Source organism: Oxyura jamaicensis, chromosome 4, assembly GCF_011077185.1.
Source record: "Oxyura jamaicensis isolate SHBP4307 breed ruddy duck chromosome 4, BPBGC_Ojam_1.0, whole genome shotgun sequence".
Classification (NCBI taxonomy): Eukaryota; Metazoa; Chordata; class Aves; order Anseriformes; family Anatidae; genus Oxyura; species Oxyura jamaicensis.
Window position 1 is genome coordinate 22,775,819 of NC_048896.1, and position 22,705 is coordinate 22,798,523.

A 22,705-nucleotide genomic window follows, 5' to 3' on the forward strand; every position below is an offset into this window, starting at 1 on the left:
AACCGAATTCAGAGAAACGTGTGGCTGGGGGAGGACTGACCACATGCTGTCCGTCCTCAGTCCCCACTGCCCTCTCGCAAGCCAGCTGCCCAGCCTGAGGAAGATGTGTGCGTGGTGGGCACAGGTATGCTCCCACCTGCATGCATCTGCCTGCTCTTAGGAGCACACATTTGCTTAAGTACACGTTCTTAGGGGCAAACCTGCTCTGCACGAATAGCTGCAGTGATACTCAAGGCTGGCAGAGACCCACAGCACGTGGGCAGAGGCTGTTCTGAAGCACAGATTCCATCACCCTGCGGTACAGCCTGCTGCCTGCACAGAGGGGCATGTTCCCAGGCTGCAGTGATATGAGGAACCTCCTGCCCTCCTCTGGAGGACCCATGCACCGCAAGGCTGCCGGGGGCTCTGCAAAGGAGGGCACCAGCTCTTCCCTGCTCACATCTTCCAGGTGCTGTGACCTTCTCCTGAGGGGAGCTGCATGCAGACCGTATCGCAAGCCAAGAGTTCAGCTACAAATTAGTGTGGACAGTCTTGTACAGGCAACGGATTAGCTTGGGCCCTAATCCACTGCCTGCTTTGACATCTCCTGTGTTCTTCGTATCGAGTTGTAGATGAGTCAGACACATTTCTTCTCTCTCCTGGGAATGATTTGAGCAGTGTGATTCGATGCTCTATACCATACAACGTGAAGGAAGGGGAATGTGCTTCTGAGATCTGAAGAGATGCCTTAGTGGCCTGAATTACAGAGATTTGGTGGTCACTTCCTTTAAGAGATTTGGAAAAACAGTCACCTAGGGGTGATGTTAGTGCTCTAGATGGTCTGTTTTATGGTGTCTTAAAGACAAGTCTTTCCAAAGCCTTCAAAGGGTTAAAGGCAGTGCCTCATAGAAACCCAAGTGGCTGAAGAAACACCAGATATTAACATTTGCTTCAGTTGCCAAAGCCTGGACATTTCTTTCTGCTTTTTAGAAATTAGAGCCTGCAGGGACCATTTAACAAGAAATCGTAGCAACTTGGCTGTTAGAGGGCAACCCATGTGCATAGGCACTTAAGGGCTGTGCCAGCATCTCCTTTGTTCAATAAAAGTAACAGCAGGAATTTGATTAAAGACTGATAGAAAAGAGAGGGAGAAACGTAGGAAAGATTAAAGAAAAAAAGAGCCACCTGGAAACTTCATTCCTCCTTTATTTCTAACTTAAGCTCATAAATACCAAATCTAAACCATTGTGTGTGAGAGAGGGAGGGAAAATTTCCTGCATGCCTGCACAGAAAAGCCTGCACATGTGGCCGTACAAACTGACTTTTAGCAAAAGTCCTGCTCTTTTCTCAAACTTAACACTTGCTCCTTGTCTGCAGCAGGAAAAAAGGAAGCAGAAAATAACTTTAGCCCCCGGTGCTTTGCAACGACAGCGTTCAGGAGTCCCGGCCGTAAAGGAGAGGGGCGAAGGGTTTGGGCTGAACCCGCCGATGAGCAGCGAGCATGTTTCCCAGGCTGCCCGGGAGCAGCCCTGCCGCTCCGCACAATGCCCGTGGCCAGCTGCACACGGCCGGCACCGCGCTTCGTGGTCAGCCTCCAGCATCTGCCGCTTTGTCTCCATCCTCATCCTAACCCCGGGGAAAAAAAAAAAAAAAAAAAAAAAAAGTGACTCCAGCAGCCAAATGCAAATAAGCCCCGAAGAGCCCTCTTATGTGTGATCAGCAAGCGACAGGCAAACCACATTCAAATTCCTTGCTGCAGAGCCAACACGGCTGTTGTTTGGGTTTAGGAGACCAGAACGGTACAATTAAGTGTCAAACGTGTGGGGGAGCGATGGCGGGTTGACTTTTCGTTAGCCTGGTTGTGCCCTGGGACCTGGGAAGGTTTTGCTGTGCAGCCAGAGCCACACTTTGGTTCCTTGGCAGGGTTTTGCAGGGCGCAGAGAGCGAGGCTGAGACCACAGACTCCCCAGTAGCAGGTATGGCCGTGGGTTTCTCGACTGGTCCCCGCATGTTTCAGGTGCTCTGACCGATAATCTTGCCCTGTGTAAGACTAGATGGAGCAGCAGGGGAGAATTCTGTGCCTGGAGTTCATTGCTGCTGCTTCTGGTGTCTCTTCTGTATGCCCGGGCATTTAGGCTGTGTAAATCATGTTTTTCCCCACCTCGTACTTCTTTTATTTCTTTACATAGTTTTCCCTCTTTTGTTACACTTTGTAGCTGTTAATAACATCCATTAGGCAGAACTTGTGGCAGTGACCTTGGCTCTGAACTGTGCTCCCCTAAAGTGATTTGGATGTGATCGTGTCCTCCGTAGCACAGAGGATCTCTGCCTCACTCCAGCCTTCCTCACCTCAAGCAGGGGTCCTGAGGGGTGCTGCCTGCTCCACCCGGGGGAGCAGGAAGGTGCACAGCCCTGCTCTGGATCAGGCCCTCAGGGGCTCATTTGCCTCTCACCCTGATCCAGACCAGCATAAGGATGCGTCAATAAGCAGCCTCCGGGACAGAGACTCCAATTAACGAATCGCTTTCTCCCAGTGATTGAAACCCTGAAAAGCTAAGCGCTGAAATCAGATATCGCGACCCAACTGTGGGAAAACGCAAAGGGATGGCGAAAGGCAGAGATGGTGGAAGGCCTGAACGTCATCCTTCTGCTCGCATCCCAGCCCTGCGCCTTGGGGATGGGCTGCCCTGCGCTGAGCGGCGGGGCCGGAGGTATGTGGGGAATGCGAATGGTATGCTTGAGTGGACAGCTTCAGAGCTAGGAGCGGGATGGCTCTCACTGCCATCTGTTGTGAACCCCGCAGGCCCATAGCAACGGCGTCTCAGGAATGGGGCTGCTTTTTTTTTTTTTTGCCTTTTTTTTTTCTTTTTCATAAAGAAATTCTTCGTTGCCCCCTTCCGCACTCCTGCATACGCATCCTCATGAATAAGCGGGAGCGGGGCTGGGATTCCTGCTACGGAGTGATGCGTGCTAAAGGAGAAAAGGGTCTTACAGAGCTCGGCTTGTGGCTGGTGTGGGGAGGTGTTTTGCTTTTCTGAGCCGTGACGTTCTAGGAACATGAGCCGATGTGTGTAATTTGTTGGTAATTGCCAAAATCTCTTTTTGTTCAAATCAGTAGCAGGTTCGTATTAGCCATGAGGTATTTTCAGTAGATGTATAGCCACTTGTTTGTCCATCTTGGTAAAACAGACCTCTTTTGCCTTATCATTACACGTGCCAAGGTTATAACTGGCACAAATTACCCCACCTTACTGATTTGTGGTGTCATTTTCCTGAGGCCCCACTGCAGTTATTTTCTTCTTAAAGGGCTTTGCTACAAAGTCAAGTGATGGGGTCGGATTCTTGGAGGCTATAGATAGCTCAGCATCACCAGTCTTCCTGAGAGATGCAGATTTTCATACCAGGAAAGATTTTGCCAGATAAGAACCCCATCTCCTAACGACAACAGCTTTCTGATACCATGCCACTGGGAAGGGTTAATGCTGACCAAGCCTTTATTCAAGCATTAGGGATAGGAATCAGCTGTGTGTGTCCAAGCGAATGGTTTTATTCCTTCCTTTTCCCTGGAAGTTCACCTCTGAAATGCAGACTTCTTTTCTCCCCGCACCTTAACATTTTCTCCTGCTGGCAAGTGACTGTTCCTGCAAATTGCTCAACTGCTTGCCGTGACTCAGCAAAGTGGATTGTTTTCAACCAAGTGTTCTGATTCCTTTAAGACAAGGAATTCTATGCTGTAATTTTACTTCAGGGTTTCAAGAGGTTTGAGGTGAGGCATTAAGAAGTGAGGGCTATTGAACTTTTCCAAACAGCATATTGATTTCTTTAGTGGTTCCTGCTTCTGTATTTCTTGCAATAACTACAGAAACTTGCAGAGAAACCCCCCTAGACCAGATGGGAGTGGTCAGGGGACTGCAGACTGGAAGAAACCTCGCAGACATTTCATGCCATTCGGGAAGATCCGTCATGTTAGAAATGAGGGAAGGAAAAACAGCAGCCCTCCGCCTTCCCAGTGCCCAAGGCTGTGTTTGAAGCTGGGCACACAGCTATAGTGACTTGATCACAGGGAGGAGAGTATAATTTCAGTGAAAGCTGATAGCTACGCGGAGGGGGATGAAATGCTCCCTGTTACAGGTATTTATTATCACTTGACAGCTGTCAGTTCGCAGTAGGCGATCTGCCTTCCTGTCAGCTCTCTGAGAACTGGGTGTATTTGCCTAAGGTTGTAGAGAAGGGTAAAAATCCTGCTTTCAAGTGCAGGTATCATTTAACTGTGATAAGAAGGCGGGTAAAGCATTTCTTCTGGAAGACGGCTGCGGAGAACAGGGAAGTAAAGTCTTTCTGGACCTACCGAGATGGGAAAAAACAAGTCATTAAAATCTGATACCTACCTGCTTTTAATGAGAGAAACGTTGTTCGAAGAAACGGTCCCAGCCCTATCAACACAGAACTATCTTCAGGAGCCATTAGCCTTTCACCTCCTCATATGCTGTTTCTTTTACTTTTTGATCTCTTTCAGGGAAAATGGCAATGCTTCTGCAACAAGAGATTTAGGCTTTAGCTTTAATCAGCAGCTTACTGAGTCGTAACCGTGCTCTTACAGCCTTGCCTTTCCAATAAGTGACCTGCAGAAGAACTAGGGGAGTAAGGCATAGAAAACAACGCATAAAATCAAGCACTTTGTATCCCTAGTCATTCTTTTCTCCTCACTGAGCCCATATAGATATTTTTATAGGTTCTGCAGTGCTCTCTTCATCTCTTCTTCTTCCCCAGAGACTTTTTTTCAGCAGGTGGGGACTGTGGTTTGTTAGTTGCAAGCTTGTACTACAGTCGTGGGCTGTTAGCATTTCTGGTCTTGCTGGAAAAAGTGAAGAACAAGAGCAAGCCTTGGTGAATGTTATGAGCTGCACTGAGTAGACACTAAATCTGGTCAAATTTAGAACAAGCTACCGATCCTAACTATACTTTAGCATCAAGGTATCCTTTATTCGGTTTGCTGTGTTCTTTACTTGAAGGCTATGGTAATTGTAAAATCATTCTGCCAGGCACAGATACTCCCACAGTAAGTACAAGAAGAGGAGTTGGAGTGCTTTATTTTTTGGCAGTGGGATCAGTAAAGGAGAGTTGTAGGCTCTATTAAGGTTCAAATTCATTTACTCTCTTCAGCATTTATTACAGTGCTTTGTACTTTGCTCCGTTTTGAGGAACGTTTTAAGATGAAACCAGAAATGCTGCCTTGGTTCTTTACTGAGACAGAGTGCTATTGCCAGTTCATGTGATGTACAATAACTGCTTTAAAGGACTGCCGTCTGACTCGGGAGATCTGTGAAGCTATTTGCTTTTCAGCTTTCTTGATCTCATGATCCAAAACCTAGAAGATAAGTCAAAATTCTGCATATACTAATTGTGAGAAGTAGATTACTTTCATTCTACACACAGTTTTGGAGGCCTGCTCATGCTTTTATACAGAGCATAATGCCTCACCATAATGCAAGAGGCAGAGTGTTTTTATGATACTCAAATTTCTCTTCCCTGTAAAGATCACTCTCTCCCATGGCTTTTCCTGGCACCCTGTTACCCCTGAAAATCCAGCCCATGGCATAAAAATGAAATCCATTCATCTCACAGCTTTGCATGAGAGTACTTCAGCAGAAATCTGTCTTTTTGCAATAGTACTGCAACATTTATCATTGCATTATAATAAGTTCTCTGGGGCTGGGGGAGGATGGAAAATGAATCGTTTCCTTTGGCATCATTTCATTACACTCTTCCATTCTGAAAAGCATCAAAGTTTCAGGAGTAGAGAAGAGAAATGGCAGCAGCAGAATAACTGTCTAATGAAGCCCCCTGCTGAAGGGAGAGTTCTCCCTCATGGTCAGTCTGTCTTTGTTCACGCTACAAGGAGCTGCCCGCAAAAGTTGTTAAATCACAAGAAAATTGAAGCCTCTAGTCTGCTTTGCTGGGGGGAACAGCTACTGAAGCTGCCTCTTCACACAGAAGCTGCCTCTTTCTTGAGCCCCAGAAATGCTTCCCCATTCCTAGCATCACAAGACATCGTGTAATTTCTGGACTATCTCAGCAATTCCCCTGACTTCAGATCTTGCTTCATCCTGTGGCCAGTGCAGGCAGTTCAGCAAACAGCCTCTTGCTGCACCTGCTCAGACGAAACCCTCGTGACAGCAAATGTCATCGTGACTCCACGTGGTGGCTGGCCCCAGGACAGGAGAACTGCTTGTCCAGTCTTTCCTAGTTGGTGAAGCTGGAGATGCTGGGGACAGTAACGATCACCAGGTCTGTGTTAGTCTTCTAGCAACCTGGTCCCGTCCAAGAGTTTATCTACCATCTATATTTAAATACAGCCAGTGTACCTGGTGAGAAAACAAGCTCTGCGTCCTCTGTCTCATGTTGTCCTGGGGTCCATTTCTCTACGTGAAATTCAGCTGTTGTTGCTGTTCCTGCACCACAGCAGGTCTCCAAAATCATAGAATCAGATGGTTGGACAAGACCTCTAACTGCCAAGTCCACCATTAAACCCATATTGCTCCTGAATATTTTCTGCCTCAGCCCCAACATGCAGCAATAGATGGCCTTTGATGCTGATTTTTTTTTTCCCCTGCATTTGTTTAATTCAGACTGGAATCTGTTTTAATTCCAACACAGTTCTGTTTCTAAAGTTATTCATCTTTAGTGCACAAGGAAAGTTTCTTTGCTGAAAACAGAGGAGTAAAAAACAATGTGAAACATACGTTATACATGAAATAAAATATATGCATATGTATATAATACAATATATACATGTTACAATAATACAGTCTATACCTATTTGTTTCAGTGTGCTAGTTATCCATATTTCTTTCTTTTTCTTTCTTTTTCTTTCTGTCTGTGGGTATCAAAAAGCAAAGAAATGCCAAGAACGTCTCATCCTCTTGAGGGTACACTGGCAGCATATTCAGGGCAACCCACAGCAACAGCCGTATTGCCCATAGATCTCCAAGCAGAAAATTGTACACTGCCTAGGACAATGCATCGCGTTACAGACCTACACAAGGGCCACATTGCAGTCACGGTGGGAACCATCACTCGAGTCCCCTGGTTTGTTTGTGTGCACAAGAAGCATGCTTATAATATTGCTGTAACATAGCACTTTGCATCTAATTTAAGCAATACTGGGGCTTTTGTTTGTCTTAGAAGTTCTAATGTAAAGACAAAAGACGTAGTCCAGCCTGAGGTTTATGAGACATTACCAGACATGCATGTTCACACATACACGCTCCGTCAGAGGAATTTATGGCCATTACGATGTTCTCTAATGAGTACAAAATGAGACCATTACATCTTCACTTAATTAGTTTGACAGATTTTCATTTAAATATAAAAAGACTTCTAGTCTTTAGAGAACAAAGGGAAGGCTTTGTGTCCACTGCAGTTTTTGACTCTGCTTTGCTGGAGCAGGAGGTTGGGGGTGACAAGTGAAGGGAGACGAAGCAGTGTGAATAATTCTCATCTTTTGATTTCATGTTGCCATTTCTTTGCTGCTTTTCCAGTTCCCCTGGAGCACCTTGAGGAGAGTGATGTGATGTGGTCCTTTGAGTTGCAGCCAGCACAGCCCAAGTGAGAACTTTCAAAGCATGATGAATGCTTTGAGATTCAGGGGGGTTGGGGACACTAAAAATATTAGAGAGCAGCTGTGAGCCCTGAGTGAACTGTGCTCTCCAAACCTATTAGCTCACTCTGCCTCACTATCTATCTTATCCGCTGGCCCAGCTGTCCCTTGAGAGCATAGAAAACATCATGGTGAAGTTGCTGTGGGCTTACAGCCATCACAGTGATGTGTGTTAGCCTGGACTCCTCCTGAGCCTTCCCAAAAAAGCCTGGTACAAGCACAGCTAGCCTTCTCCACACGTGCCATACGCTTTGTGGTGTGGAGCAGTCTGCTTTGTCTTTATCTTCCTGCTTGGGCATCTCCAAGGCAGGATCAGACAGCGCGCTGGTAAATAAATCCCATTGTCCAAAGGCATGTTAGTGTTACAAACAGTGTCAGACTTGGAGGTACCCACATGCCACAGGAGCAGGAAACATTCAGAGAAAATGTGCCATAAAAACAGCAGTTGTCATGTGAAAAAAACGTGGATGCTTCAGCAAAAATCTCATTTTTAGCCTATTTTGGAGGTATATTTTACTTATAGTTATCATTAAGAAGGAGCCCAACTCATAGGTGAACAAGTGACAGGTTTTCCTTCCCTCCCTGCCTTCTCTTTCTGTTCAGTGCTGCCATTTCACCCCAGAGGCATAGTAGAGCTCTAAGCACTCAGCAGCAGTTGGTCTTTCCACCTGTTTTTTCTGCTTCCAGAGAAAACCAGCCCTGGACTTAGCAAAGAAAGAGTCTAATCCTTGCATTGTGGACTTGCAGATTTCCCCTTTGTCTCCCGCCTACATGCAGGCATGATAGCATGAAAAGAGGCAGATAGCTGCCCAGACACACCCGGCTTTCTGCTTTTTATGGCATTTCCTTAACAGGACAGCTCTGGCAGTCCAAATTCTTCTGGGGAGCAAAGACCCTTTGATCATATGACTCTGCAGTTTTCTGTAGGCTGAGTGAGAAGTTTTGGTCAGCAAAACCTGCTGCAGAATCGTTTGTTCAAATTTCAGAGACGTGAGGATTTCCCAGTAGTGTGTTTTAAGCTTCCTTCTACGTGTGGTTACACTCTGTATGATTTTTTCCATTAGGGTCAGTCGAACTTGGTCTCGTGAAGAACACAGCAAGGTCTACACTAGCAGGTGTGTCTCCTGCAAAGGAGGTGTATTTTGGGGCCAGAGAGGAAAAAACACGGCGCTTACATGCAAATAAACGAGCAAGAGCAAGCCTGAAGGAAAAGTCAGGCCATAAGGTAGCTCACAGAGACTGCTGCTCTGGAGACCTCGTCTTTCCAATGCATTGAGGAAGACATTAGCAGAGGAAGCGACTGTCATAAATTCAAGGCATCATTTGAGCTTCATGTGGGCTAAGAGTAAATGGTCCCATTTCTCACCTGGGGACAAACTTATGTGTGGAGTTACTTCATTAAAGAGGTGAGCCTAGCCACAGGGAATTACATAGTTCATGGCATGTTATTTAACAAAAATATAAATTGTGAGCCTAGGTACTGCCTCGTCCTTGTCTGGAAGGCAACTGAATGGACGTGTCCTTGCTCCTTGTGCTGTCAGTGTCAGATACTGCAGTGGTGGTGATGTGATGACATTGAGTAGAGACATTTTTCACCTTAACAACATCAACCAAATAACGTAAGTTTTGCCACTGAAGCCATGCAGTGTGTGACCCCAGCTCTCCAGAGCCCTTGTGACAGGAATCCCCTCGGTGCGGTCACCGTGGGCAGTGCACCTTATGGCATGCTCTCCATTTGCACTGAGCTCCTATCACCTAGGAGATCCCAGGAGGTTTACACCATCATGTTGAGCCAGATGATGAACAGCAGGTTTTGTGATACCTTGGATGTTATCATGGGACACCTTGAGATAACACTTAGTACCTCCTTTCCCAATTCCCTTACAGCCTTTGTTTCTTCCCGACATAGCAGCTGATTAATCTGAAACAACCTGGGGCTGGGCCTGGCTTCTAAAAAATGTCTTCACTGAATTTGCATAACAGAGAGTATCTAAAACACAAACCATTTTGAAGATTGATAGTATTTTAGCAACATATGAATGACCCTTTCTGAAAAAGTCAGCGTTCCTTTTAATCTAGTATTTTGTCTCCGGTGTCATTTAACAAAATGAGCTGCAGAGTATGCAGCGCTGGCTCCTTTTGGTAACATACCTGGCAAATGGTGTGCCCTGGAGACTTGATTTTTGAGTCTTATTTCAGTCTTGCATTATTTTTTTAGGATTTTTTTTCCCGATATTGTCGCGCAGTGGCAAGATCTGTTTCTTGGATACTTGGGGATCATAGAAAAAGAGGTTTTTCAATGTTTTTATTATTATTATTATTATTATTATTCAAATTGTACTTACAGTGATTTCTCTTTGGAAAGGTTAGCATTAGGTATGCCAGCTCAGTCTGTACCATTTCACACACTTCTGCAACATCTCTTATGTCTCAAGTCATTTGTCCTAATTTATTAATCTCTTTGTATTCCTTATGCTCTATTGGTGTCACTTCAGCTGTGATTTTTGTTCTTATATTTTTTGTCATATGCAGTATTTTCTGTGACTCATAAATGAGTACTGGCTTAATTTCTCTCCTGTTTTTAGAGGCTATACATTGGTTTTGTCATCTCAGCTTGAGGAACGCTACACATAACGATTTCCAAGGACATTTCTGTGCTAACTAGCAGGAATTCTTAAAAGTCAACAGTAGGTTCCCCCCAAATACTCATGTGCACATCCAGCATATCCAAACCAAACTTGGGTGATGGTAGATTAGGATTACTTTAGGGTCAGATTACCCACCTCAGCCCTGCTATCTACCACACCAGGTTAGTGCCCTTAAACCACATACAGAGTTTTGTTGCTGTTCATAACATGCCATCCGTGGGGCCACAAAACACTTGCCTTTGTGTAACCAGCCTATGTCCTTATCAGAGCTGACAAAGTTTGTTCCTGTGCAGGGGTTACATGCTGGGATCCAGGGCTAAGTGCAGTTACTTTTATTTACACATCTAAGTGCTTCTTGGACGTGCTGGTAAATTTGTGGACGTTCGAGGTTCCCTGGGACATCTAAAAGCGTGCTGGAAGGTCTTGCACAAATGCATCTTGGCTCAGCCATTATGACATTTCCCATTCCGTCCTTTAACCATTTAGAGCTTGCAACCAGTTGTCCTTTGGATTTTTACAACTGTCCCATCCCAGGATATGCCTCCCTTATGTCCAACTGAGAGTAGGAAAAATTTTATTCACAGGTCATGCTCTCCCACACTCTGGAACTAGAGCTGCTCTCTTACCGTCGCCAAGAGACTTACAGAGAGAACAAAGGCATTTTGCTGCTTTCCCATGCTAAAACCTCCAAGGTGCCTGACGTTTCTCCTCAGCTCCTACCATACCTGAGAAGTCCCCCTTCAGTCCTTACTGATGACTGCCAGATCGGCTGCTAGTGTCAGGTCAGAGTCGAGCTTTTCCCAGACCGAATACAAACACAGCACTTCTCTCATTCAGTTCCAAGCATTTTTATTCTGTGCTGTTTAGCTCTGTTGCCCTTGCCTTTTTAAAATGATCTAACAAAAAGGAGTTTGGGCCTAACGATGAATTAGTGCTAGTGGAGTTTGAACTCATCTTGTTTTTCCAAGTTACTCTTATCAGAGAGGCTGTGCTTCTGGAAGAGGAGCAGCGGCTGCTCATTTTTGGAAAGCTGACAAAAGTAGGAAATGATCAGCCAGTCCTTGACAAAATCATAACTGAACATTTACTTTGAGCCACAGTGGGAGGGACCCAGACTCATAAATCAACCCATTAAGCCTTCAGACACAGTTTTGGAACCTCCTAGTGTTTTTTTTTCTTTTTTTTTTCTTTTTTTTTCTTTTTTTTTTTCTTTTCTTTTTTTCTTTCTTTTTTTCTTTTTTTTCTGCAGATAAATGTTATATGGGCACAAGCTTCTTGATACTGTTAAATACAAGAGCAAGTGGTATTGCTCTAGGTCTGGAATTGAGGCAGCAAGGGTCCTCTTCCCTCTCTAGAAGCAAATACCTGCAACTTCAGCTCTGGATATTTATTGACCATAAATACAAACTGACGTGAGATAACAATTTATCAGGAAGGAAAGATGGTCATGTCTGCATAGAAGAGACAGAATTCGCTGAACTGGTTTAAGAACACATGTTGAAGGAATTAAACCTCTTAGAGCTGAATAAGCAATTTCAGAGCAACCAAATGCGTTCAGTGAATGTTGCCTTCGCCTCATCCCTTCAACAACATGGAAGCAAATGACCTCTTTTTTTAAGAGATCCTAACAGATGTTCTGGACTAACCTTTTTCAGACCACGACTATTTTCAGGTTGGGAGCTGGGGCTCGGTCTCTTAGATCTCTGGGCGCTGTTGCTTCTGAGTCAGCAGACCTGGAGATACATGGGGACTGGGACTTTGTCCCATTTTGCTTCCTGGATTACTAGCAAGGTGCATACGAAGATATCAGGGAATGTCCCCCTCTCCCCCCAGTCTTGTATTTGGTGCTTTGCAAAGAGATAGCAAGCCTTTGTGTGACTGTTCAGGGACAAAGAAAAACATGAGCCATCAACACTGAACATCATTTCAATCTAGGACTAAGGCAGCTAGTATTATTTTTCACTGTTTGCCCAGCTCTAATCACCTTGGAAGCTTAAGGAAAGAATAATTAACCTACTTTATCTGCTTTTAAAAAGTCAGCAGTATGTCCTTCCCCAATATAAAGCATTAAAATAAAAGCCTGTAGTTGCAGTGTATAAAGTCTGATTACTAGGTGTGCCATTTCAGACTCTTGTTGGATTGCTATAATGATGGGTAGCTGCTTTCTCTTGGGGCAACTTTGTGCAACTTGGTGTTTTGCTTTGTGTAGGCATTGGCTAGAAGCAAAGATCGTGTGAGTGCAGCTTAGCAATGCAAAGATATGCCACTGGGCCGGTCCTCTTACAAAAAAAGGGATGGAAATGTGACTTCGGTGAAGTGATGTCCATTTAACCTGGAGGAAAATACAAGTCAGCATTCTTCCTTCTGTACTGCATTTTTCATCAAAATAACGTAGGAGCTTAGCACTCAGAGAAAGCACGAGCATGTTTGGTCTGTGTGAGGCTGTGTGAAACTGCTGAAGGAGAAAGATAAATGGTGGCTCCTCACGAAAAAGGAAGACCTGTAGAAGTTCCCATTGCTCGCAGTCAAATGCCATGACTAAAAAGGAATCCACTGCTCAGAGAAGCACTTGCCTACTACATAAACAAGATTGTGATGGTGAGTGGGCCCTAGAGTTGCAGAGGATCCTGCATCTTACCCAGCAGGCTGGCCAGCTTGCAAACTGACAGCCTCCTTCTCTTATCAGTCTGATCTAAACCTGCAGAGCTGAAGAGACAGTGGTCTCCGTGCCCTCTGCTCTCTGCCTCTGTGCTTGCAGGTCTGGCTGGTAGGAGAACAGTAGGGTAGGAAACAGATTGTCACCACTGAGCAGAAATGAGTTTTCTCCTTTTCTCGGAGTTGTTAGGGGGAGATGAGCTCAGGTGTTAGGGGCCAGGATGCCTGGGTTTCCTTTCTGGCTGTGCCACGTAACCACTGTGAGATGAGAGGCAAGATGTTTACTTTTGTGTATTTGCATTTCTCCATCTGTGCAGTGTGGCAGGCCTTCCTACAGGTGAGGGGTGTTATGAGGCTTAATTACCACGTGCAAAGCACTTCGCAAAATACATCGCACTGCTGAAGGTATGAAATGTCAATTAAAAGGAAAAAATGAAGTCTTTCTCTCTAATTTTCAGAGGAATGTCTTTGTACTTTGACCTGGTTGTTGTAACCGCAACCCAGAAGATTTTCCTGCTAAGTAGGTGGTGAGAAGAAATGCTTCTTGGCAAGAGAAAAATACCGCCTTCCTCAGCCTCGGTCACCCAGGAATGAGTACTTTGAGGCTAAAAACAGGATCAAATGCTCCATTCTTTTCCTACCCATCCAGGCTGTGGGAGCCCCCAGCTCTGTTCAGCCCTGCATGCCCAGGAGCAGGAGGACACACATTATAAGAGAGGGTGCCTTGTATAGCAGGACATTGCTGTCGGTGGTGAGATGCAGCATTCAAACTCCGTGTAGCTGGCAGGATGCTGTCACTAGAGTGCCAGGCAGGTAGCTGTGTGTCATTTCAGGGTGTGGGAAAAGGGGCCGTGATCACACAGGGCTGGTGTATGATCTTTACCTTTCTGCCTCCCCTCTTCCTGACTGGCTATCTTGTCGTTCTGTCTTTGCGAAGGGTAGCACCGTGAGTTCTACAAACTGGGCTTGTACTTCCAGAGCCTCTGAAAGTATGCATACCAAACAGAGTGCACTCACACCTGTAGTTTTCCATAAGCATAAGAAAGAGGATTTCACAAGTGAAGCTGACACCAGCCGTGGTCTGCTTCCTGCCACTGCAGTAGGTCGTGACATCTACTGAACATCCAGGGTCTCTTGAAAATCACTACTACACTTATTTCCTATTAGTCCTGGGGGTTGGACTTAGGTGATGTTTAAGATCCCTTCCAGCCCAAGCCATTCTATGAGTCTGTGATTTTCTTTCCATGAGGATTCTGCAGTGCTTCAGTTCTTGTGGGGTTCATGAGAAGTGAGGAATACACTATAGGGTTGGCCTGCTGCTCAACCACGAAGCATTTCTGCTATGGAGGAGATCCCAGGGAACCACAGCTTTGTACCATCCTTTATATATATCTCTGTTTGAAGCTGAAGATAAATCATAAGGCACAGGGCCGGAAGCCATTTTACAGCTCATGGTATGGGAATGGGTGTGTGTGGGCGTGCGTGCGTGCATTGCTTCACAGTAAGCCAAAAGAAAGCCCTGGTTGTTTTGTGCGCTTCTTTAAGGAGATGAGAAAAGGGAAAGAAACTCTGAGGAACAAGAGAGAGTTTGGTTTTGCTCTGCAATGATGTCTAAATCTTTTATATTTTTTGTATGCTACATGCTTTATGTGCAGAAATGCAGCTGGTCACTTAAAGCAGGCTGCAGGTAAGACTTCGATGGAAGTAGGGAATGAAGAGCCTCTTCTCCTACACGTGCTGTTTCGGGAGACAACATTAATTGCTGGACCGACCCTGAGAGTGCTGAACAGCCTGAGTGGCTGATGGATCTGTAACACCACGCTGGAACATCTCAGGAAAACAGGTTTTCCTGTAATGTGTTCCTCCCAGCCTCTCCAAATGGTGTTTCTGTTTCTTTGCATCCCTTGTGTGCACATACTGCACATAGCACATCCAGCCTGCGATGCATGTGGGCCCCCAGGAAGCCACCGGCAATCCTTTCCAAGGGCTTTTGCCTTACTGACAAGGACATGAGAGGAGAAACAAAGGGATAGACCAGGGAAAGCAGAATAGGCACAATGGAAGAAGGGGCTGCAAAGCTACTGCCACGTATGTCTCAGCACATTTTCCATTGCTAAGGCCTCTTCTCCTCCTTCTACAGGTTTACATGGGCACCCCCTCCCCTCATGACTGCAGTGGGACTAATCAGACAATAAGGATTACCCATGTGAGTAAAGCTTGCAGGTCTGAACTGCTCAATGCTGCCTATACTCAGGTTTGTTCTTCCCAGCCTTGACACAGCCATCTCCCATCCTGGGAAGTGGGCAGAGGAGTATTTTTTCAGGGCCCTGAGCTTTTTTGCAGCAGTCACAAGGTTAATGTGAGCTGTCTTCTGACCTTCTGACCCACAACATGCTCTGGGGTGAAAGGTGCTTTGTTCCTTGTCCCAGTTTTGTCTGAGCCTCTGACAAACTGACATTCTGAGGAGCTAACGGGCTGTTCAAATAATGGAGAAAGGCCCAGCAATGTCAGCTTTATTTGACATTAATTACTGATCCTGAATTTCTGCTTTAGCAGATAGTAGGTTGGATCAGCTCCTTTGCAGTGTCCTATATCTTTTTTTTTCTTTTTTTTTTTTTTTTTCTTTTTTTTTTCCAAAAGTCTCGTGGTCATCTTCATAACCTCATCCCTATCCAGTGGATGCTTGATCAGTTCTAGTCCTGCAACGCTTTGTTGAGAACAGGTAGCTCAAATGAGGGAACTAAGACAACAATTAAAAAAAAATAAACAAGCAATCCCGTTTGTGTGAGCTGGAGGCAGTAAAGTGCTGGATACTGCACTGGCCCTGGAATCGTGACACCGGCTTGTAATTATTGCTAGTTGTTACCTACATTATTGTACTTCCAAGGAGCCCTGCTGTGGGTTAGGAACCCAGGGTGCTTACTGCCATAAAAGCAGGGCAAAAGGCACAGTCAGGCCTTGAGGCAGCAGAAGTCTCCAGGTATGCCCTGTGGTATCAGGCAGTCCTCATCAGCCCAAAGGGCATTACGGCCATCCTTGTGGCCCTGCAGCCTTCAGGGCTGATGGAGTAGGTCATGTTTATTTGCTCTACAAGTGTATTGCCCGTGAAGTTAGAGTGCGCAGTTACTTGGCCCAAATACATTCATTTTAGTAGTGTCAGTTGTGGGGAGTATTTGTGTTTGGATTTGAGAAGCGCTGTGTGGCAGAGCAGCAGTACTGACCTGAGAGCTGCTCTGAAAGAGGCCACTGCAGTCATGAACTGATGGAGGGATTTGTCTTGTGCAATAGAAGGGCTGTACCAAACGTTTTCCATCCTCTGTGAGGTTCTTCTTGTTTCTCAGCTATAACAAGAAGCAAATGAGATGTTCACGTTTTTATGACAATCACACTTTTAATGTCATTTCCGAAGATTTACAAAGCATTCACAAATAATTAAAGAGGTGCCATTTCAATAATCTCATCAAGGAGGAATGCAGCTCTTTTTGAAGGTACGATATCACTTGTGCCTATTGGGTATGTGAGGTTAGATCTCAAAGCAACACTCAGCAGAAGGTCATGTGCTTTCTGGTGTGTTTATGCACTGAGCTGCATTCTCTTAATCCCATCTGCATCAACAGGTTGGTGGTATGAAGAAAGCATTTGCTTTTGAGAAAAAAGTAATTTCTTCTGGGATTCTTTCTTCATCAGCAGGACATAAGCTAGCTCTAGCTATTATTAATAACGCTTTTTCTTCCCATAAAAACGGGAATTTTGTGGTAAGTGTTATGTGACAAACACCAGTAGCTACGGTTCTGCAATGGCCAGAGGTGGCATAACTGATCCTTGCAGCTTTCCTCTGCTATACGCTGGTCATGTGCCATTTCCTTAGGTTCAGACATGTGAGACCCCGTTCTATTCCCAGCTCTGCCATGCATCTCCTGCATGGCACTGGATGTGTACTTTGCCTTTTCATAAAGAAAAGACCAGTGCAAGAGCTAAGCATTATTTTTTATCATTAAAGTGTATGTAAGAGGATCTCACTTTAATTTCAGTCACTAAAATATCTTCTGTCATGGAACTTAACAGGCAAACATCTTTCATCTAACTTGCCCTTGTGTGTGTGTGCTTTTGTGTGAGATTTTTTGTAACAAACTGCTTTTTTTTAAGAATGAATAAGGGTTCATCGTTACCATAAGCTGCCTAGGAATTCTGAAGGATCTTATCTTTTTAATGAAAACAGCTCCACTGTAAACCTTCTGTGAGCCCCGAGTTCATGCTGTCACATTTCAGGTTCCTTACACACATTCGCTCTCAGGGGCTAGTGTTCAAAGACAGATTCACCAAGAAAAGAACCTGCCTGATGAACAGACTTCTGTTTCTCAGTGTACTGCCACTCTGGCTTCCCCTCAGGGAGATGAAGACTGCGCTATAATAGCTGTCGTGGTTGCTTGCTGGCTGAACAAAGCAAACATAGCTCGTGCTGGAAGGAGGTGGTACATCACATTAATTTTTTGTTTCTTTAAGGCAGGAATAGGTAATGTTCATATGATTATTCTGGGAAATGTGCTCACTGGTTACCTTTGGGAAGATTTCACTATGAAGTACAGCTGTGGTGATGGCTCTAGTGACTCCCCGTCTCCTTTCGGCAAATACCCAGCACCTTGTTAGTTCCTGTTCTGGACAAATGGAGGGGAATGGGGTAGGAGCTGGAAAGAAGATCCATGGGAATTGCTACCACATCTCATGCCCATGCCTCAAAAACAAACAAACAAACAAAACACACACACACACACACACACACACACAAAATTACTTGACTGCTAGCCAAGCAGGATTCCTGATGTCCCAGGGCCTATCTCATCAGATACATATTGACCACCTACCTTTATCACCTGGCACGTTGGTAGGACCAGAGCATTAGGTGATGTCTGTTCCTTGAAACCAGGGCCTGAATTTGTTCCTGAGGTCAAGGGACCAGCTTGCCTCTTTGCCAGATTGGAAGCACAACCTTTCCAACCAGTTTGTCAGGTCAATTATTTAGCAACCTGCTTTGTTTATGCTGTAAAACTTGGCTCCTGCACTGAATGTGGATTGCCGGAGGGCACAGGAACAGGGTGAGTTGCTTTAAATCCTGTGCATAAACTGCATTAGGCCTTAGAGATGTAAAGAGAAGGCTCCTCTCCAGCTGATAGATTTATTCTCAGTAGCATTCCTGTGACCCTGATGCAGGAAACAGGCAGAGCAAACAGGGCAGAATCCAACCTATGCATTTCATTAGAATAGCTAGAGGTACAGAGCAGAAACCAAAACACATTCTGCACTGCTGGAGATTAAAGGCAGGCAGACAAACAATAGGGACTTTAACTCCCCACAGATCTTCCACCTGACATTGTCTTTAAACCCATTTGGGTTTCTCTAACTGAAATGAGGGTGAATTAGAGGGAGATTTTTCTTGAAACCCAGGCTAAAGAGTCTTGAGGATGTTAATGCTCACTTTAGACCTACAAAATTCCTTCAGTGGCAAGTCCCCGTAAGTTCAGCGTGAGCTGCTCCAAGTGTGAAGGTCATGAGGATTTCCTTATTCACAAGCACTGGCATAGTTAAAGGTAAGCCAGAAATGCATGATTGACACTTTACACTACACTGGCTCTGACCTGTCCCAGAGTCTGGAAATTGTTCCACTCAGAGTTTCACCACCTTTGTTGCTTATTGGGGATTTCTGTTGGGCTGCCCGAGTAAAAGGGCATGTTGCCTGCAATCAGGAGTTTATAACACAGTGCAAAGTACAGGCAGATCACTTCAGACATGCTGTTTGCTTGCAGTGCTGCCGTGAAGGTGAGCAGCAGACCCAATTGGAAGGCTTACTGAAATCACTGGCTCCCCAGTGGCTCAGTCCTGTGTGCCGCCAAACATTCTGGTTTGATCCAGCCAAGCTTTTAAGATCGTGATCAGCTTTGAGAATGTGAGTAGATCCACTGAAGTGATCTGGATTACCCGAGAGGGGACAGGACACACAGCCCTGCAGGATCAAGCCCTTGGCTAGAGAGGCCACGTCTTGGAGGAAGGGGGAGAGAGAGGTGACAGCCAGCACTCCTGTCACAGCGTAGCACTCTGCAATTTAGGGCAAAAGCACACTGAACTTTTTTGTTTAATGCCAATCCGCCTGAAGTCCTCAAACTGAGATTAGCAAAGGAGGCTAAAACCTCTAACAGCAGTTTCTCTTATTTGCTGACAGCAGTGTCAGGCACAAAATCAAATTCTTTCTAAGTGTCAGGTAAGTCAAAGACTGCAGAGTCCCCCAGAAGGGAATTCTTGAGGATTTATGTTCCATCAACGAGACGAGCGATAATTAAAGACTGAACATTTCTTCTAGGCTGAGAAACAAGAAAGAACCTTCTTAATTCCTTAAATTCCTCATACCAGCCTGTAAAATATATTCCATTCATGCCTGTGTCTTGCTGCTTGTTCTCTCTGTGTCTCTTTCTTTAGTATTCAGCCACCTGTTTGTAACCAGTGTCCTGCAGGTTCTCAGGGCGCCTTTCTTCTCCTCTTTCTCTGCCCTTGGTCTTGTTGCTTTGACACTGAGGCCTTGTTGTCTGCGAGAGACAGTGCATTGCAGCTCCCTGGCTTGCCGGGCTCCCATAAGTTCATTCTTGGAAAGTTTCTGAGTTTCCCGGGTGATAAAACATGTGCAACATTTGCTCTGACCTGAATCGTTTCTGAAGGAATTCAGCCCTGTTTTGTTATGAAGGTTGCTCAGGGTGGGTGGTGGGGCATGAGAATTCCCCGCGACGGCAATTCCTGAAAAGTGTCGGAAAGTCGCTGCCTGCACCTTGCGCACCACAGGATCGGTCTGATGAGTTTTTTAGCGCGTGCTGAAAAATACAGCTGATACATTGGAGGGTGAGAGACACCGGCAGAACAAATGAGCACGTGATGAGATCGGTTGTCGCTGCCTTCCCTCGGTTCTCACATACAGGGAAAAAAAAAATGAAAAAAAAAAAGGGAAAAAATCCAAGCCCCAGCTCTGTACATACAGCAGCTATCAAAGTGATATAAATCCCTACAATACATCTTGGGTTAGAATGATAAAATAGTGAGGTGTTTGCTACACTTGTAAAAACCTCCAGTTATTCACTGGAGACCAAACTAATGAATCAAGCAGGACAGTATTTAAAACTGATTAAAAAAAAAAAAAAAGGCTACAAACAAAAAAGCCACTGGTAAATAACTCTGGAATGTTGTGAGTTGACTGCATCAGATTTTTTTCTTCTGCCCTGCATTATTTATCCCCTTAAAATAAATACCACATGCACGATGGGTGGCTCAGGGCTTTACAGAGCCTTACAGAGAGCGTTTACTAACAGTTCTCAAGCAATTACTTTGGAGTCTGATTCTGTTCCCATTTATTCTGGAGTAAATGGGAAATAACTGTATGCACGGCATGTGTATTTCCCCTAATTCAGTATGCACCAGGGAATAATAAGACCTTGAATGTCTGGCCTCTGAAAAGGTCTTGATCTGGACTTTGGAGATCCAGGCCACTCCAAATCCTCTCCTGTCAATTTTTAGAGTTTTTGTTGCATTTCTTGTGCAGAAAGATCTCCTAGCATCAATCTGCTGGCTTCAGTGAGGACACGCTACATTTCTGCTCCCAACCCCAGCTCCCAAGACCAGCATCACTTCCAGCAGAAATGAAAAAGCTTCAGACAGTGGCTTCAGTTCTGAACTTCACAAATATTCTGCCATGGTCCTTTGCAAAACTATTGCAAACATGGCACATTTCTTTAATGGCTTACATAAAACACTAGAACGGAACCAAAACCCTGGTTCTGAAAATCCTCAGACTTGGAGATGAGCTGTTTTCCTCAGTGAGGCTCTGGGAACTTGCATTTTCACACATGTACTCTTGAAAACATTGTACTCCTGTAACTGAGAGTGAATCGGTGGGTACGTTGCTGGGTCTTCCTTGCAGCCCAGGACTCAGCCACCAAAACATGAAAGCACATCTGGGTCTCTGTGACAGACCTAGTGAAAACTGTTCCCTTGACCCTTTAAATAGGAAAGAAAATAAAAAAAAAAAAAAAGAGGAATTTTGAAGGCTAAAAGCCAAAATATTTCCAATCTTAGTAACTTGCTGTCCTACTACCTTTTGAAGGGCGGATTTCAGGATAGATATATCACACATTCACCACAGTTTACCTGCCTGAGAGAAGAGGTAGGACATCATCAGAGGTGTTGTCTGGGCAAACTGCTAGCTCTTCCAGGCCCTGAATATTGCCAACAAGTGAATAGCAATCCTCACTGGACTGCGTGGGGTCATTTCCCAGCCTCAGTGTAGTGATAGGGTGGCACTGGCTGTCTTCATGAAAACAGTAATCATTTTCTGCTCAAAACAAAACATTTCTTTTTAGATGGAAACTTCATTTCCTCCTAGAAACACATGAAAACTTTGGAGCAGGGTTGTTTAGCAGCCAGGCTCCTATCGTACACATTGACTTTGCCTTTCATCTCTGCCATCAGGAAACAGGGAGGCTCATAGCTAACATTACGCCAAATGAACAGACGAGGTTTTAATGCAGCACCAGTTATGTATGAATACTTGCCGAAGGAATCACAGTCTTGCTTTGAGCAAAGCTTTTGGGCATGCACTTCAGAATTAGCATGAGGACAAGTGCCTTCTTGAGTTGTCTTGGAAGCAGTGGATGCCATGGTGCCCTCATTTTCCCCCAAACTAGCTTTAAAAATAAGAAAAAATGTCTGTGACAGGTAACCCAGAAACTTAGCAGGTGTAAGCTTTGTCACAATGGCAGTAAGCAGGCTGAAGAAAGCTGCTAAAGAAAGCTTAGCAGCAGTCGCACGCTGTGATGCCCTATGAACTTGTCAGGAATTTCTTTGATGTGATATTGTGAGGCTTCACATTTTATTGCTAAAACCTCTCCAAGAGGAGAAGGAGCTTGTGGAGATCTGTCACTACCACTGCTTTAAACAAAATGCATCACCCAGGTAGACCCTTCTATAGGAGAAAGATTTTTGTGGGGTCTAATGACCAAAGAAAACTCTGGTTTTGATCTTCGAAAGTAACAAGATGCTTGCCCCTGAGATGCCCTCCTCTCACAAACCATTTTGCCTCCACAGCATCAGGGTTTTGCTGTGACACAGAAGGAAGAAAATAGGCTGTTTGATGGGAACTTCAGTGCCCTCAGCAAACATCTCGTCTGTTGGAAGGAAAAATATGTTTTTCTGTCTGGTTATGGTTTGTAAGGCTGCCGAACCCAATTTGCTGAGCAGATTTGTGTACAAGACTGTAGGGTCACAGTCTTGTTCAGCCTCTCATCAGACAGGCACCTCAGCCTCCTGCGTTGAGGAAAGCACGTAAGCCTCTCTGTCACTCTGAGCCTGTGTGTGTGTCTTGTTATTGTGGACTTCAGACCGTGCTGCAAATGAAGCACACATACAGAACACAGACACGTGCTTAATAGCCAGTGCCGGCTTCAAGCACCCTCTTGAATTAGGATTCAGAAGGAGAAGCTGATAGCTCTTTCCATTTTCAGGCTGATAGGGTGTAGGAGAAGGTTGGCGAGAAAGATCATGCTCCTGTTCTGCATCATGGGTAGGAACGGGTCTGACCTGCGCAAGGATCCTAAGTGCTGTCACAAGAGTGAACTGCTTTCTCTGTAGGATAACTGAATGAAAGGTTGTGTTGGAAGTAGGTCATCATATCAGAAAGTCAAGAAATGCTTTTTTCTTTAGAAATACAGAGATTGTCAACTATGACAGGTTG

At 45.0% G+C, this 22,705-nt stretch overlaps 1 protein-coding gene across 4 annotated transcripts in view; it reads left to right on the plus strand.

Moving 5' to 3' along the window:
- SHROOM3 (shroom family member 3) overlaps positions 1 to 22,705 on the plus strand; it is a 148,808-nt gene that overhangs the window by 61,777 nt on the left and 64,326 nt on the right. The window contains exon 2 of one of the 4 annotated variants that reach the window (XM_035324142.1): positions 15,083 to 15,148. The exons of the other annotated variants lie outside the window; for them this stretch is intronic. Coding sequence (XP_035180033.1) covers positions 15,147 to 15,148 — 2 coding nt within the window. The 5' untranslated portion in view covers positions 15,083 to 15,146. The remainder of the gene's footprint in view (positions 1 to 15,082; positions 15,149 to 22,705) is intronic. 4 annotated transcript variants of the gene reach the window in all.